Source organism: Carcharodon carcharias, chromosome 1, assembly GCF_017639515.1.
Source record: "Carcharodon carcharias isolate sCarCar2 chromosome 1, sCarCar2.pri, whole genome shotgun sequence".
Lineage (NCBI taxonomy): Eukaryota > Metazoa > Chordata > Chondrichthyes > Lamniformes > Lamnidae > Carcharodon > Carcharodon carcharias.
Window position 1 is genome coordinate 225,839,202 of NC_054467.1, and position 18,477 is coordinate 225,857,678.

The 18,477-nt window shown below is 45.1% G+C and overlaps 1 protein-coding gene across 1 annotated transcript in view; it reads left to right on the plus strand.

Annotated features, from left to right (window-relative positions):
- The first annotated feature begins 5,998 nt into the window (after positions 1-5,998).
- Positions 5,999-18,477, plus strand: part of loxhd1a (lipoxygenase homology PLAT domains 1a) — a 287,997-nt gene continuing 275,518 nt past the window's right edge. Inside the window, exons 1-2 of the mRNA XM_041183529.1 lie at positions 5,999-6,143; positions 13,958-14,116. Of these exons, the coding sequence (XP_041039463.1) occupies positions 5,999-6,143; positions 13,958-14,116 (304 nt within the window). The remainder of the gene's footprint in view (positions 6,144-13,957; positions 14,117-18,477) is intronic.

Genomic DNA, 18,477 nt, shown 5'->3' on the forward strand with positions numbered 1-18,477 from the left:
CCACACAAGTGCCAGGCAATGACCATCTTGAACAAGAGAAAATCCAACCATCTCCCCATGACATTCAACAACGGCCCCCAGGAGCATCGTTCAACGTAGAAATAGCAGGCACTGTATGCGGGAGGGCGATTCAGAGCAGCTAAAGAGAAGGGCGGTCAGCAGAACTCGTGAAGGGATCAAGAACGGGAGGGCACAGATTTAAAGCAATTGGTAAAAGAAGCAAAAACAACACGAGGAAAAGTGGTTTCACACAGTGGGTGGTTAATTTCTGGAATGCACTGCCTGAGAGTGTGATGGAGGCAGGTTCAATCAAAGCATTCGAAAGGGAATTGGACTGTTATCTGAAAAGGAGGAATGGGGAGAAGGCAAGAGAATGGCACAAAGTGAACTGCTTGTTCAGAGAGCTGATGCAGGCACAAGGGGCCAAATGGACCTTCTGCACTGTAACAACTCTGTTACCAACAGCTGAATCCCTCACTATCAATATCCTGGGGGTTACGATTGACCAGAAACAGAACTGGACCAGCCATATAAATACTGTGGCTACAAGAGCAAAGCAGAGTCTAGGAATCCTGCGGTGAATAACTCACCTCCTGACTCCCCAAAGCCTGTCCACCATCTAAAAGGCACAAGTTATTAATGCGATGGATTACTCTCTGCTTGTCTGGATAAGTGCAACTCCCACAACACTCAAGAAGCTCAATACCATCCAGGACAATCAGCATTTCATCCACCACCTTCAACATTCATTCCCTCCACCACTGGTTCTTGGGAGAATCATAAGAATTGGCAATGCAATGACTTAAAGTAACAATCGTCAGCACACTAGTTCTTCATTCTTAAAATCTCAAGGAAGAAGTCACTCTACAATATGACGCATCTCAATCTAGACTTGGAGCAGCAATGGTGCAAAATGGATGACCAGTTGCCTATTCATCAAAAGCAGTAATACCAGCAGAGACAAGATACACACAGATCAAGAAAGAACCTCTGGTGTTCCTCTGTGATAAATTTGAAATCAACATCTACAGTCGGAACTTGGTGAACATGGAGATAGATCATCTTCCATTCAGATCAATCCTTCTTAAGCTACTAAACAATACACCAGAGAGGTACATTGGAGCAAATGGAATCCTTGCAGAAATTCTGAAACACAGCGGAGATACATGCCTGACTTGGCTACACAACCTCATATCCCTCATCTGGGAAGAGAAATGCATGCCGGGAGATCTCAAGGATGCTGCAATTGTGACAATATTCAAGAAAGGAGACAAGTCTGATTGGGATAACTACAGAGCAATCTCCTTGCTGTCTTCCACAGGAAGGATCCTCCTTAATTGTCTCCTCCCAGTTATCAAAGAGCTCCTTCCAGAATTGCAATGCAGTTTTCACCCTAGACGCACCACAGACATTGGGTGACCCTCACTGTGTGGCAAGTGCAAGAAAAATACAAGGAACAGCTTCAACTGCTGTACATGGCCTATTTGACGTCACAAAAGCCTTTGACTCTGTCAATCACAAGGGCTTATAGAGTATTCTTTTTAAATTTGGATGCCCTCAGAAATTTGGCACCATCTTCTGTCTACTTCTCGATTACATGCAAGCCATGATTCTCATCAATGGAACCGCCACAGACTCTATCTCAGTGAAGATTGGGGTCAAACAAGATTGTGTCATCGCACCAACTCTCTTCTCCATTTTCCTCATTGAAATACTGCACCTTGCCTCCAGCAAACTACCCATAGGCGTGGAGATAATCCACAGAGGATTAGCCTTTCCTAAGTGGGTGTACCCACACCACATGGACTGTAACAGTTCAAGGAGGCAGCTCACCACCACCCTCTCAAGGACAATTAAGGATGGGCAATAAATGCTGGGTCCACATCCTGTCAATGAATAAAAATGAGATGGAAAACTGTTCAACCTATGCTGCCTTCAATCCAAAACCACGATCTCTCCAACCTCAGTCATTGAGCTTTAGTATATTCCCCTTTAACATCATGAAATGTCCCAAGGCATTTCACAGGGGCTTAATTGGACAAATTATGAGATCGAGCCACATAAGGAGATAGTAAGTCAGGTGACCAAGAGCTTGGTGAAAAAAGGTAGGTTTCAAGAAGCCTTAAAGTTGGAAAACAAGGTAGAGATGTGGAAGAACCAACACTATGCTTTTGGATGATGTCATCAACAGGCACCATGTAAATGAGAAATAGGAGGTGGCCAAGGATTGATGCTTGGCGGACACGAGAGTTAATGGTTTGAGAGCAAGATGAGAAACCCATCGCCAATAATTCTCTGGCTATAATCGGATAGATAAGAATGGAACCAGGTGAGAATAGTCCTACCGAACTGGACAACAGTGGAGAGGCATTGCACTTAGGTTAGATAGCACAAATGCTGCACTTAGGTCGAGAAGGACAAGGAGGGAAAGTTTACCTTTGTTACAGTCACATAATATGTCATTTGTAACTTTGGTAAGAGCCATTTTGGCACTGTGGCTGGGACGGAAACCTGATTGGAAAGATTCAAGCATGGAGTTCTGGGAAGGACGTAAATAGATTCCTCAGAAGGAAAAAACCAATAGAAAGTGGGAATTTAACATACTGGTCCTGTATACCTTAAAATGGTACACCAGTAAAAACTGGGAATTTCGAATCCTGGTCTGAACTGCTTTTTTCTCTTCTGAGAGGTGACGACATGTTCAAGGGCTTTGGAGAGGTTGGAGATGGAATGGTAGTTTGCAAGGACGGAGGGGATCAAGGATTTTTTTTTGAGAAGGGTGATGATGACACAATAACTGCTCAGATTTCTGTGCAAAATGGTGGCACCACTCAGAAAGAATGGCAGCATTTTACCTCATGGTAAACAGAAAGAGCCTTGAGCTGCATTTAGCTGTAGGTACCTGACCCGGGGGATGGCTGAAGCAACAAAGCTGAAAATGAGAAGTGTAGGTGAGAGAAAGACAGAACAGCAGTGATGAGCAGACAATATCGCCTGTTGGGGGAGATCCTAAATTAAAACTCGAAAACTTCTAAAAGAAAAGCACCAGTGATCATCTCAAGCAAAACCCAACCTCATGTTGAGCAAATGATTTTGACTGGCGTCCCGGAGCTTTTGCTGAACGGGGGAACTGGGAGGAACATTTTACAGAATTCCACTTGAGATTATTTATCACACTGAGAATCAAAAGGCTCTGGGAGATTCCACCCCTGTCAAACGGATGACCCTAGTGCTATAGATCTCGTTTAAACATCAGCCTTCTCCCAATTCCGAGCGCCCTCGCCTGTTTCACCAGAGCGCACCTCATTCATCAGGTAATCTTAAAACACCCAGGCACCGCCACTTCACGTAATTGGGATCCGCCTAAAACTTCATTGGAATTTTTGTGTGTGGCTTGTCTCAATTTTGTTCCAGCCGATTTGTAATTAAAGCAGGGCAATGGCGATGACGTTTATTTAATTCCTCAGCTACTGCCTTCGCTTCCTTAGCAACAAAAATCATTGCACAACACACACACACACAAAACAGAGCTGGGTCCCGGGAGGCAGCTCAATAGGGTTCAGCAAACAGTGAACACAAGAATCATTCACTGACTTGTCCGGTCAAAAGGTCATTCGCTACTCCTGTTATTACTGTTTGAGATATTTCCTTAGGTACACCAGGCCAACTGGATAATCAGATGAGACTTGGCTTCTTCTGAACCCTATTGTTGATATTGATTTAAAGGTAAGCTCTGAAGCCGAACAGATTCTGGTCCTGGTTCATTGTCTTTTACAAATCAGACCCTTCATCTGTTTTATTTTTGCTTTTTTAACACCTCTTTTGAATACTTTGGTGTCATTCATTCTGTCTCTATAGCAAAACTAGCAAAAGTTTTAGCCTTTGTGTTTTTGCAACAGGTTTGTGTGAGCCAAGAGTTCCACTGTTTGTGTTATTTATTTAATAAGAAGTGTTTTATTTTGTTTCCTATTTCCCCCTTTTCCTGCTTTCCCCCCCAGCACCTACCATACCTGTTTGAGACTCGGGCAATCTTCCCAGTCCTTTGCCTGTGTTGCTGTGGTTGCTGGGAGATGCATAGTAGTGGACCCTGTGGTATCCTAGCGTCCACTTTATTCCTCTATAGAAAAGCTTTACCAGTGCTCTATTGTGCTCCCAGGACCCTGCCACTGTAACAATGAGCTGGCTTATGGGGATTGTGCAAGGGAGGCCTCCCTCCCTCCCAATGCATGGAAGTGTTCGGGCTCAGATCAGCATTGCCCCATTTGGAAGCTTGTCAAGTGGGTACAAACTTATGTCCCAGCACCCGTTGCTCTATTGCCCTGCAACCTCACAGCACTTCTGATGGCTGGTTATAGTGCTTTTTCCTCTGACCTTCTCTACTAAACACAGGGACCTCCAAAATTCCACAGAGGTTTTATTGGCGTTCTGCCATAACTGCAGCAGAAGTTGGCAGATTCCCTAATGAAATGGTGCAGACCCAGTTCCGTTGGGTCACTGTTGTTTGTGAGAATGTTGTCCACACTTGGTGCACGTGATCTCCTGGGCAGGCATTGGTCGTCTGAGGGGAATTTTCCAGATTATTTCTTGGTCCAGGTTTAATCTCTTTTTGTATTTCTCCTGGGAGATTACATGTTTGAGGATTGGAAAGTGTCTAGTTACAACACTGCAGCCTGGGACAGGCTGGATAGACCAGCTTTATTTTCCCGTGCATCAAATTTGTATGTCCATATGTTTCCAGACTGTCTTTAAGGGGTGGAACTTCTAACCCAATATAAATCCTGCTGCTTCTGGAAGACATAACCAGCTTAGCAGATTGGACAGATGGATGGTTATTTACTGTAGATAAGTGTGAAGTAATACATTTTGGGAGAAGCAGAGACAGAGCGGAGGTCATGTGCATAAATCTTCAAAGCTGGCAGGACATCATGAGAGAATGTTTAGCAAAGCACAATAGACCTTGGGCTTGATAAATAGAGGCATTGAGTACAAAAGTGGGGAAGTTATGCTGAACATATAAAATTCTTGTTAGGCCACAGCTAAAATAATGCATCCAGTTTTGGTCACCACAGTTTAGGAAGGGTGGGAGGATCCTTGAAAGGGTGAAGAGGAGATTCCAGGCTGGTTCCAGGGACAAGGGATTTTAGCTACAAGGTTAGGTTAGAGAAGTTGGGGTTGTTCTCCTTGGAGAAAAGAAGATTGAAAGGAGATTTGATAGAGTTGTACAAGATTATTACAGGCTTAGATAACGTAGACCAAGAAAGGCTGTTCTGATTAGCTGATTGTGCAAGGGCTCACAGAGACATATTTAAGGCAGTGGGTATATGAGGAAGAACTTTCCTAGGCCATAGCCGGTGATGACCTGGGATCACAGAATGGTCACAGCACAGAAGGTGGCCATGCAGCCCATCATATCTGTGCTGGCTCTGCAGAGGAGCAATTCACCTAGTGCTACTCCACTGCCCCCACCTTTTCCCTGTAGCCCTGCATGGTCTTCTTTTACTGATAATAACTCGCTGACTATGAGGTAGAAATGGAGACCAGCAATGATTCCAAAAGGAGATTATATGGATGCTTGAGGGAAAGGCTCTGGGGATAGTGCAGGAGAATGGGACTGACTGGACTGCTATAGAGCCAGCATGGACTTGATGGGCTATTGGCCACCTTCTGTGTGGTTATGACTCTATAAGAATTCTACTGCTCACGATTTATTAGGGAATTTTAGGTGCTAAAATAAAATAAAAAGTATATTTAGGATTTAACCATAAATAATTATTTATAAATAATAAACCATAAATCTCCCTCCCCCAGATCAAATAGTCTGACAACACATAGGCAACTATACCCCACAGGAACCACAAAAGAAGGGGATTGGTCCTTTGTTTTTAAGTTATATACTATGGAAAGCTGTTGTACTCTTGGTAGCCATGCTGTTAATATTCATTCTGTGGCCAAATTTTCCAATTAATTATTTCTTAATTTTCAGGAACAGGACAACAAAATGCCTACACAGATTCAGTATTTTAATTCCTCAGCAGCGATGACTGGAGTACTACAGCCACAGACCTCCCAATGTTCAGTCAGGAGCATTAGGCCAGTTGATCCCTACCCCACCAACACAGTCCCACGCATTCGGCCAGCGACTGGTAAGGCTCTTTAGTATAACATAATCAAACATTTTCTATTTTTATTTCCGATTTCCAGCATCCACAGTATTTTGACTTTGTACCATCTAATTCTAATTGCCCTGACACTTTGGGAGATTGTCCAAAGGTCTACAATTCAACTTGAGAATCTACTTTCCATTTTCAACCCCAACCCACTCCAGCCAAGAAAATTCACACTTAGGTTCAATTTCCATCTGCAGCATTGAACATACATCTCTCTGGCCTCCCAAGATCCACATTGATAAACTTCAATGTATCCAAACCTCCACCTTCCACACCCTTAACGTTCTTTAAGTTCTACTTATCCACCACCCCTGTGCTCACTCACCTTCCCTTGCTCCTTGTGGCAGGAATGATATGGCAGGTGGGTTAGAGTTTGAGGGTGGTTAAAATGGCTGGGGTCAGCTTCAAGGGTGTCCCTGATATCTTCCTGCCTTCCCATCTTAACTTACCAGAGGGGTATGGGCCCAATTGAAATGATAAGCTCAAATCCTGATGACATCTTCGGATGTGCGCACCATTTTAACTGAGCCCTAGGCCAAGGCTCACATGGCTTTGCACCCATCAAAACAAGCAGGCAGCAGGCTTCATCCTGGCATGATGATTGGGGGGGCGCCCATGTGCATTTATTTTATTCTTAAACGTGGTTCTCCTCCCGGCCCCACAAGAATACTTTAAGCCTCCCCTGCCACATAGCCTCTAGACTGGTCATGGTGCATGATAAGGGAATGCTGAAGTTAGTGGAAGGAAGGTATTGATAACTCAAAGTGAATACATTGCGGATAAAGTTTGGCAACGACACTTTCAAAATGTTGGCCGAGTTCCCATTGCTTGCAAGGTGGCTCATACAGTGGCTTCCACTAAAAGTCTGCAGGTTGATTCTTGGTCAATTCAGTCACTTCAGCTGTATGAGAGCAGAGAACTACAATATACCTCAGTGTCTTCAGGCTAAGGAGGAGAAGAAAAACCATCAAGGGTTCCTGCTGCAGGTCACTAACTAGTGACATCTGTTGGGAAGTGTATGTGTGGATGTCAGGTGAGGATATCATCAGACTCTGATGCCCAGTCTGCAGTCAAATCACCTGCCAACACTCCTGGGCTGGGCTTCCATACATAGCGCTGATCATCTGGGAAAGATTTCATAAGGGCACGAGAAAAGTTGAATTCAAAACTTTCTCTCGAGAAAATTGTTGAATAAGAAAAATAAAATATTTCAAAAAGAGGGAGACTCACTTTTAAAAAAAATAATAACCAAGAAGAGCGGGTGTTTACCTGTGAGGGAGCAGAGCGGCTGTATAGAGAATGGAGCAGTGTTTACCTGGGGGAGCCAGTTCTTACCCAGACACTCGGCAGCTCTGGAATTTGAAAGGAGTGACATCGGGACAAGGGCAAGAGCTGATTGGTTGGTAGTGGGTAAGTTACTATCCACTTTAAAGCGACATTACAGAAGGTCTCAGCATTTGTCTTTTTTTAAGAAAGGCTAAATAGTTTTCTATTTGGCTTAAATTTAAGGAAATAGTCTTTTATTTAAAAACAAACAAGGGAGCTCAGTCTCGTGTGTTGTACGGCCTGCAGCATGTGGGAATTCTTGGACACTCCTTGCAGTCTGGATGACTACATGTGCAGGAAGTGCCACCGGCTTGACCAGCTTGAGCAACGGGTTTCAGAAATTGAGCGTCGGCTGGAGACACAGCGGAGCATCCGCGAGGCTGAGGGTTACTTGAACAGCACATTTTTAGATGTGGTCACTCTGCAGCTTAAGGAAGTGCAATCAGGGAGGGAATGGGTGACCACCAGTCAGAAGGGAGGCAGGAAAGACCCAGAGTGCACCTCACTCAAGAACTGTTTTTCTTTATTTTGGAAAATGGTGAGGGTGAAGGTTCCTCTGGAGAGTGCAGCCAGAGCCAAGTTCACGGCGCTGTGGGTGGCTCAGCTGCACAAGGAGGGAGGAGTCAGCATGCAAGAGCAATAGTTCTCAGAAATAGTGAGGGATGCAGACAAGCACTTCTGTGGCCGTGGACATGACTACAGGATGGTGTGTTGCCTCCCTAGTGCCAGGGTGTCACAGAGCGGCTGCAGGACATTCTGAAGGGGGAGGGTGAACAGTCAGAGGTCACGGTTCACAGTGGAATCAACAACATAGGTAGAAAGAGGGATGAGGTCCTGCAACAAGAATTTAAGGAGCTAGGTAGCAGATTGAAATGCAGGACCTCGAAGGTTGTAATCTCTGGATTACCCCCTGTGCCACATGCTAGTGAGTGTAGGAATAGGAGGATAGAGAGGATGAATGTGTGGCTGAAGAGATGGTGCAGGAGGGAGGGCTTTAGTTGCCTGAATCACTGGATCTGTTTCTGGCGAAGGTGGGGCTTGTACAAGTCGGACGGATTGCACCTGAACCAGAATGGGACCAACATCCTTGCTGGGGAGGATTTGTTAGTCCTGTTGGAGGGGTGTTTAAACTAATTTGGCAGGGGGATGGGATACAGAGTGGTGGTACAGTAGGAGGTGATTCACAGCCAAATATAGAAGAGAAACTAAGTCAGTCTGGAAGGCAGAGCAAATATAGATCTGTTAAGGCACAAGGGAATAATGCAAGGCTGGACTGCATATATTTAACACAAGGAGTTTTACAAGTGAGGCAGATGAATTGAGGGTATTGATTAACACATGGGAATATGATATTGTTGCTATCACAGAGACATGGTTGAGGGAAGGGCAGGACTAGCAGTTCAGTATAGAATCTTCAGACGTGACAGTGGTGGGGGTGGAGGGTGTAAAAGTGCAGGTGGCATTGCACTATTGATCAAAGACTCAATTACTGCAGCAAGGAGGGATGGTATCTTAGAAGGTTCCTCAAATGAGGCCATATGGGTAGAACTTAAAAACAAAAAGGGAGCAATCACTTTGCTGGGAGTGTACTATAGGCCTCCAAACAGTCAGGAGGAGATAGAGGAGCAGAAATGTAGGCATATCTCAGACAAGTGTAAAAATAATAGGGTAATAATAGTAGGGGATTTCAACTTCCTCAATATTAACTGGGATAGTCTTAGTGTGAAAGGCCTAGAGGGGGCGGAATTCTTAAAGTGCATCCAGGAGAGATTTTTGAGCCAGCACATAAAAAGTCCTACAAGAGAAGGGGCGGTACTAGACCTAATCTTAGGGAATGAAGCCGGGCAAGTGATAGAAGTGTCAGTGGGGGAGCATTTCAGGGATAGTGACCATACTCTAAGATTTAAGGTAGTTATGGAAAAGGACAAGATGGACTGGAACTAAAGGTCCTGAATTGGGGAAGGCTGATTTCAATATGATGAGGCAGGATCTGGCCAAAGTGGACTGGGAGCAGCTACTTGTAGGAAAGTCTACATGAAACCAGTGAGGGTCATTCAAAAAGGAAATAGTGAGAGTTCAGGGCCAACATGTTCCCGTAAAAGTGAAGGGCAAGACCAACAAGTCCAGGGAACCCTGGATGTCAAGGGATATAGAGGATTGGATAAGGAAAAAAAAAAGGAGGCTTATGGCAGATATAGAGGGCTGAGAATAGTGGAAGCCCTAGAGGAGCATAGAACGTGTGTGTGGATACTTAAAAAGAGTAATTAGGAGAGCAAAGAGGGGGGCTGAAAAAACACTGGTGGGCAAGATAAAGGTAAATCCCAAAGCATTTTATAAATATATTAAGGGCAAGAGGATAACCAGGGAAAGAGTAGGGTCCATTAGGGACCAAAGTGGCAATCTGTGCGTGGAGCCGGAGGACATAGGTTAGGTTTTAAATGATTACTTTTCATCTGTGTTCAATATGGAGAAGGACGATGTAAGTGTAGAAATCAGGGAGGGAGACTGTGACATACTTGAACAAATTAGCATTGAAAGGGAGGAGGTATTAACGGTTTTAGTGGGCTTAAAAGTGGATAAGTCCCCAGGCCCAGATGAGATGTAGCCCAGGCTGTTATGTGAAGCAAGGGAGGAGATTGCAGGGACTCTGGTACTAATTGTCAAATCCTCTCTGGCCACAGGAGAGGTGCCAGAGGATTGGAGGACAGCAAATGTGGTACCATTATTCAAGAAGGGTAGTAGGGATAAACCAGGTAATTACAGGCCAGTGAGTCTACCGTCAGTGATAGGAAAACTATTGGAAAAAATTCTGAGGGACAGGATTAACCTTGACTTGGAGAGGCAGGGATTAATCAGGGATAGTCAGCATGGCTTTGTCAGGGGGAGATCATGTCTAAAACATTTGATTGAATTTTTCAAGGAGGTGACTAGTTGTGTAGATGAGGGTAGTGCAGTTGATATAGTCTACATGGATCTCAGTAAAGCTTTTGACAAGGTCCCACATGGGAGAATGGTCAAGAAGGTAAGAGCCCATGGGCTCAAGGGCAATTTGGCAAATTGGATCCAAAATTGGCTTAGTGGCAGGAGGCAGAGGGTGATGGTCAAAGGTTGTCTTTGCAATTGGAAGCCTGTGATGAGTGGTTTAATGTAGGATTCGGTGCTGGGACCCTTGCTGTTTATAGTGTACATTAATGATTTAGACGTGAAAATAGGAGGTATGATCATTAAGTTCGCAGACGACACAAAAATTGGTGGTGTTGTAGATAGTGATGTGGAAAATCTTAGATTACAGGATGATATAGATGGGCTGGTAAGATGGGCAGAGCAGTGGCAAATGGAATTTAATCCTGAGAAGTGTGAGGTGATGTATTTTGGGAGGACTAACACGGCAAGGGAATACACAATGAACGGTAGGACCCTAGGAAGTACAGAGGATCAGAGGGACCTTGATGTACATGTTCGTAGATCCCTGAAGGCAGCAGCACAGGTAGATAAGGTGGTTAAGAAGGCATATGGGATACTTGCCTTTATTAGCTGAGGCATAGAATATAAGAGCAGGGAGGTTATGCTGGAGCTGTATAAAACGCTAGTAAGGCCACAGCTGGAGTACTGTGGGCAGTTCTAGTCGCCACACTATAGGAAGGATGTGATTGCCTGAAGACGGTGCAGAGGGGATTCACCAGGATGTTGCCTGGGCTGGAGTATTTCAGCTATGAAGAGAGGCTGGATAGGCTAGGGTTGTTTTCCTTAGAGCAGAGGAGGCTGAGGGGGGACCTGATGGAGGTGTACAAAATTATAATGGGCATAAATAGGATAGATAGGAAGAAACCTTTCCCCTAAGTGGAAGTGTCAATAACCAGGGGGCATAGATTTAAGGTAAGGGACAGGAGGTTTAGAGGGCATTTGAGGAAAACATTTTTCACCCAGAGGGTGTTTGGAATCTGGAACACTGCCTGAGGGGATGGTAAAGGCAGGAACTCTCATAACAAAGAAGTATTTAGATGAGCACTTGAAACACCATATCACACAGGGTTACGGGCCAAGTGTTGGAAAATGGGATTAGAATAGATAAGCACTTGATGGCCAGCACGGACATGCTGGGCTGAAGGCCCTGTTTTTGTGCTGTGGCTCTAAGAGCCCAGCCTGCTTAGTATTTTTTTAATTCATTTTTTATGGGATGTGGGCATCATTGGCTAGGCTATCATTTATTGCCCATCCCTAATTGTCTTGAGAAGGTGGTGGTGAGCTGCCTTCTTGAACCGCTGCAGTCCTTATGGTGTAGGTACACCCACAGACTTTCCTGATTTGCACCCTCTTAGTTTTGATACCAGCCTTGTAAATCATTTTTGTACATTTGACAGTTCCTGTGTAGCCTCATTGTAACATGAAGGATGTGAGGATATGCAAGTTGTGAGGAGGATAAAAAGAATCTGCAAAAGGGTATAGATAGGTTAAGTGAGTGGGCAAAAATTTTGGAATTGCAGTATAATGTGGGAAAATGTGAAGGAAGAATCGAAAAACAGAATATTATTTAAATGGAGAGAGACTACAGAATACTGTAGTACAGACGGATCTGAATGACCTTGTACATGAATCATAAAAAGTTAGCAAAAAGTTAGTACAGCAAGTAACTAGGCAAGTTGGCCTTTATTGCAAAGGGGGATGAAGTATAGGAAAGTCTTACCACAACTGCACAGGGCACTGGTGAGAGCACACCTAGAATATTGTCTATAGTTTTGGTCACCCTAATTAAGGAGGGACATGCTTTTATTGAAAGCAGTTCAGAGAAGATTCATGAGGCTGATTCCTGGGGTGAGGGATTTATCTTTTGAGAAGATGTTGAGCAGGTTGGGCCCACATTGGAGTTCAGAAGAATGAGAGGTAATCTTATTGAAACATATAAGATTCTGAGGGGGTTTGACAAGGTAGATGCTGGGAGGATGTTTCCTCTTGTGGGGGAGCCTAGAACTCGGGGGCACAGTTTCAAAGTAAGGGGTCTCCCATTCAAGACAGAGATGAGGAGGACTTTCTTGCCACAGAGGGTTGTCAGTGTTTAGAATTCTATTCCATGGCAAGCAGTGGAGGTTGGGTCATTGAATATATTCAAGGCTGAGTTAGACAGACTTTTGACTGACAAGGGAGTCAACAGTTATGGGGGGGGTGGGCAGGCAGAAAAGTGGAGTCAGCCTCAATCTTATTGAATGGCCCACTCCTGCTCCTACTTCTTATGTTCTTATAGAGACTAGGGCGTGCGCCTGACCGGAATGGGCATAAAATCACGCGAGATGACTTCAGGCGAGTGTCCCAACATTATCGCACATTATTTCACTTGGCGATCGCACTCAAAAGTCGGAAGAGCTCATTAACGAACCAATTGTATGCGACTTTTCACGGCCCATCCAGCCTTAAGTTGGCGAGGCAGGCTTTACATTTTTGATGAAACCTCATCCAAGGGTGGGATGAAATCTTTGTTAGGATTTAAAATATCTGAGAGCTTTTTTTAAAGAGGTATGCTTTTAGATGCTTGATGGTGCTGCATGGACATTTTTTGCATCAGTTTTGTGCCTTATTTCATTATCATGAGGTCTGCAGCTCCCTGGGGCAGCTGTCTGCCTCCAGAGAGTTCAGTGGAAGTGCTCACCAGCACCCACGGTGACATCGACGCCCGCCCCCTCTAGCAGTGCTGAGCCTTTCTCCAGGCGTGTTTCACACTGGCTGGCCGTTAATTGGTCAGCCAGCGCAAAATTGCGGCTGGGGCTGATCACAGGCGGATGTGCATTTCACGTCCACTTCTGGGCCTGCCAATTGCACGCGTCCGACGAACGTAAGATTCAGGCCCAAGTATGAGTTTGTTGCAATTTCTCCGATTTTGAATTCTATTCCTCTAGAAATTAACCGTAGTGTTTTGCTTGCAATTTCTATGCCTTGGTTAACCTGCATCGCTATTGATGAATCATGAAGCTGTATCCTAGATCTATTAGTGCCTCTACCCCATTTAGAATATTATTTTACATGGAGTAGGTAACTCTCTATTCCTCCTACCAAAGTACACCACTTCACACCTATCTGTACCAAAATCCATTTACTATTTACATTCCCATTCTGCAACTTGTTAACAATTTGTATTCTTCCTCAGTATTAACTATTACTCTCAATTTGGCTTCATCCATAAATTTTGATAAGTCCTCAATCCAAATTATTTATGTAAATAGTTAGCAGCACTGCCCCAACCTTGACCCTGTTGAACACCACTTCCCACTTCTTGCCGGTCACTACTCTCTATTTCCAGCTTTGTAGCCAGCTTGCTAACCATCCCGCTACTTATCCCTGACTCCATTTTCCCTGACCTTAGTCATGAGTTTACCATAGCTTGTACACTAAGAGTTATATCCTACTTTAATAGCCTACAAAATCATGAATGACAATACTTACTGACTGATATTCTTCCCTTTTTTTTTAACCAGGATTCCAGTACAGGGACATTTCTCCCCCTAGAGGTAAACCTGTGTGGAATGACCCCAGGAGAAAGGGTGAACAGTGGACCAACAGTCTAAGGAAGTACAAAGTGGTCCTAAACCACAGATCCATGGAGTCTGTGGTTAGCAGAAAAGCCCCATTTGCTGGTGAGTACTGCTGAGTGCATTGTCACTCATGCCGAGGCAGTGGAAAGGTGACAGGCCTGCCAAGCCCCACCCTCCCTCCCGATATCTTGGCCTCCCACAACCCTCCCCAGCCTTGCTGCCTCTCCTGCTCCTGGAGGGCCCATAAAGTTCAGACTTAAATGAGCACTTAAAAACTTGCTCTTCCACACTGCTGCAGCTCCTCATTGCATTTCCAACTTGGGGCACAAGACTTGGAATCAACATAACGAGATATGGACCCACAGAGGTCACTGGAAATGGGGCTGTTCTGAATTGCATTGTGTGGGAAGGAGGGATCAAAGCATGAATTGAGGAAATTGGGCAGCCTGGGAGGAATCAGATAGGAGCTGAAACATTTCATAGAATTAGAAGGAGGTCATTGGCCAATCATGTCTTTGAAGGAGCTAATGAAATCATCCCACTCCCCTGCTCTTTCCCCACAGGCCTGCAAGTTTTCTCCCCCTCAAGAATTTATCCAATTCATTTTTGAACATTACTGTTGAATCTGCTCCTTTGAGTTCTAGATCATAATAACGCTCTGTGTAAAAAAAAAAATTATTCTCATCTCCCCTCTGGCTCATTTGCCAATTACCTTCAGTCTGCGTCCTCTTACTGAACCCCCTGCTGGCAACGAAATCAGTTAATCCTTATTTATTCTATCAAAATCCTTCAAGACAGGCTGAAGTGATAGAGAGGCATTGGACTAACAATTGAAGCTGCTGAGGCAAGACTAGGAGAGAGAGAGAGAGCGAGGAGAGCACATATGGTCACTGTGAATCTAGACAGAAGCCCAATTGCAAGGCTGGGAAGTAGCAGATGCCAGGTAGAGTGGGTAAAGGTATCGAGAATCAATGGAGAGTGGAACATGAGCTGAAATTTCTTGACAACTTTATCTGTAGTTTATGATTATTCCATGGTGTCACATGGTAAGGTCTGACTGGTTTGTCATGTGACATGGTTAGCACAGAGGAATCAGAAATTTTAAATGCTTAATACACAATTGCAAACTTACAGTATTACAAACATACTAAGAAAGTACAGAATGAAAAAGACTGGCTTGTATTGAGTCTATCCTATAGAGAGTGTTGGAACGAAGCAACATGACCTACCCCGCCAACCACCACTACCCCTGTGCACCCCATCCCCATGTGTATCTGGCTGGAGAGGCAATAAAGAGGTCCCTTCATTTTCATTAACCTATCTAATTCAACCAATCTATTCTCATGGCATAGTCTAGTTCACTATCACTATCAGTAGTTAAGGATTTAAACAAGGTATTGATGGAGTGAAATTTTTCCAGGCCCTCTATATCTCCCACCATCTGAAGGAACTAGAACTGAACACAGTTTTCTAAATGAGGCCTAACCAAGGTCCTATTCAAGGACACTATGCTGTCCTTGTTTAAATTGTATTATCCTAGTTTGTCTGAATATTCTATTTGATTTTACACCATCCTCTCAGCACTTCTACATTATAAAACCTAGGTCTCTTCCACTTTCAACAATTCAGAGCCCTGCATTGTATACACACCATTAACATTAATCCTACTTATCTCCATAACACTACAATTATTTACATTGAATACCATTTTCCAGATGTGGGCCATTTTCCGAAGGTATCAAAATTCAGCTGTAATTTTTCTTTCTCCTCAAGGATTCTGATTTATCTGAGATAGTAGTCCAAATGCCTTCATTGATATAGATTGTGTACAGCAACAATTTTAACACTGATCCTTCCAGAACTCCACAAGTAACCATGGTGAGCCATTACTATTCATGGCAACGTTTTATGTACAAGAATGCAGCTAATTCTTTATCCAATCTAGGATCTACCATCTAATGTCATTAGACTCTATCTTAAATAGTAGGCCATACTATAGGCTGGACCTTGTCAAAAACTTTCTTGAAATATACAATCGCTGGAATTTTCCACTCCCGTTTGTGGCAGGCATGTTTGGTGGTGTGAGCAGATATTATTATAAGCTGGCCCTCGTTGCGTTTCCCGCTGACATAAATCCAGGACATGATTGTCCCCTCCCCCAGTCAGTGACGGGCTGGGTTTCCCACCTTCCAATGTTGGGAACTTAATTTTAATGCATTTGTATCTCATCATTATTCCTGCACACCGGAATCATCTGCCCTAAGTCAAATTTACCTCGCATATTGCCGTGACTTCAGAACAGCGTGATTTACGGCCACATTTAAAAGGTGCGTGCCCGGCGAGCTGAACTTCGAGGGGAACTCGGAGGTGAGTGCACTGAACCTTGTGCAGCGCTCATGAGGATTGCCCATAGGATATCAAGGAAGAGACGTCAGGCATTCGGTGGGAAGCACAGGCAAGTCGCTTTCTCCCGGCTGGCTTTCAGTGTGGTGCCGGGCCAAAGGCTTCATCGTGGGAGGGGCTAAGGGGAGCGAGGCAACACAGAAAGTACTCAAGCATGTGCTGGGTGGTGGTTGGGGGCTGGGGGGGGCGGTGCCATGCACTTGGAGATGCTGAGGCTGTTCAGCAGCAACTTGGAGTTGGGCCTCTGAAGCTTTTCTGCCGACTCAAGCAACACAGACGCATGAAAATGCCACCAAATGCTCCAGAACATTTCACCCCTCGGGCACAGACTGCAAATTAATGTATGTTTTAGGGGGCAGCACAGCACGACTGGGCAAGTTGTAGACTTGTGAAAGGCGGCCATGGTGCAGTTACTGATGGAGGCGCTCACAGCCCTTTGTAATGTACTTATTAAGGTTTGGACCAGTATCCCCCATGGTTCAAACTAACAGCGCAGCCATGCAGTGTGGGTTAGGAGAATGCCTGCTCCTGAGCTGAGAGCACAGCATGCAGTCCAATGGGCAAAGCTGCCACCAATCGGTCAAGTGGAGTGGGGCAGAGGTGGGTGGGGGTTTTGACAGCCATGAAGCACACTACACACTGATCATCCAAATGGTGGCCAGCATTCCCCGGCATGCATGAAATGGCCTTGAAACACAGCTGGGTCTGGAGACCTAACTAAGAGAGGTTCTTAGGACACCTATGCTAACCCACACGTCTCTCTCTTTAACACTGCAGGCGGAGAACACCTGGATCATGGAGCCTGGTGATCTAGCTGTATGCCTCATGGCTAACAGGGAGCAGAAAAGAAGAAGATTGTGATGTAGGCACCTGGTTCAGCAAAGGGAGGAGCACCACCCTCAACATGAAGGGGTGGCAGGGCCTCCTTTGGATGCAGCTAAAGATCCACAGAGAGCCATCACTCGTAGGTGCCTCACTAGACCCAGGGTTTATAGATGGACCTGTCATTCCTACAAATGACTGAGAAGCAGTTTTTCCAAAGACAGCGCAGGGAACTGGTCGGTCACATATGCCACGAGGACTTGGAGGGCTTCCACTGCCAGTGGGCATGAAAATAACCACGGCGCAGTCACTCTCACCTCATGTTCAATGACATTACCATCACTGAATCCCCCACTGTCAATATCCTGGGGGTTACCATTGACCAGAAACTGAACTGGAATAGCCATATAAATACTGTGGCAATGAGCAGGTCAGAGGCTGGGAATCCTGTGAGGAGTAACTCACCACCTGACTCTCCAAAGCCTGTCCACCATCTACAATGTACAAGTCAGGAGTGTGATGGAATACTCCCCACTTGCCTGGATGAGAGCAGCTCCCACAACATCGAAGAAGCTGGACACCATCCAGGACAAAGCAGCTGCTTGATTGGCACCACATCCACAAACATTCACTCCCTCCAGCACCGACGCACAGTAGCAGCAGTGTGTACCATCTACAAGATGCACTGCAGGAATTCACCAAGGCTCCTTAGGCAGCACCTTCAAAACCCATGATCACTACCATCTAGAAGGACAAGGACAGCAGATAGATGGGAACACCACCACCTGGAAATTCCCCTCCAAGTCAGTCACCATCCTGACTTGGAAATATATCACTGTTCTTTCACTGCGGTTGGGTCAAAATCCTGGAACACCCTTCGTAACAGCACAGTGGGTGTACCTACACCACATGGACTGTAGCGGTTCAAGAAGGCAGCTCCCCACCACCTTCTCAAGAGCAACTAGGGATGGGCAATAAATGCTGGCCCAGCCAGTGAAGCCCACATTCCGTGAATGAATATATAACGAAAAGAAATTTATGCCACTGGCTTGTTCCAGGGCTGCATAGGTGACCTGGTCAGGACTTCGCAAGCCTCCACGTCAAGTGAATCCATGAGCTCGTGGACGCCATCTTTGCGAAGGCACAATTTTGTGCATTTTGACCATGATGAGCCAAACCAGGCAGCATGAGTGCTGGGGTTTGTGTGGATCTCTAGTTTTCCACAGGTGCAGGCTGCC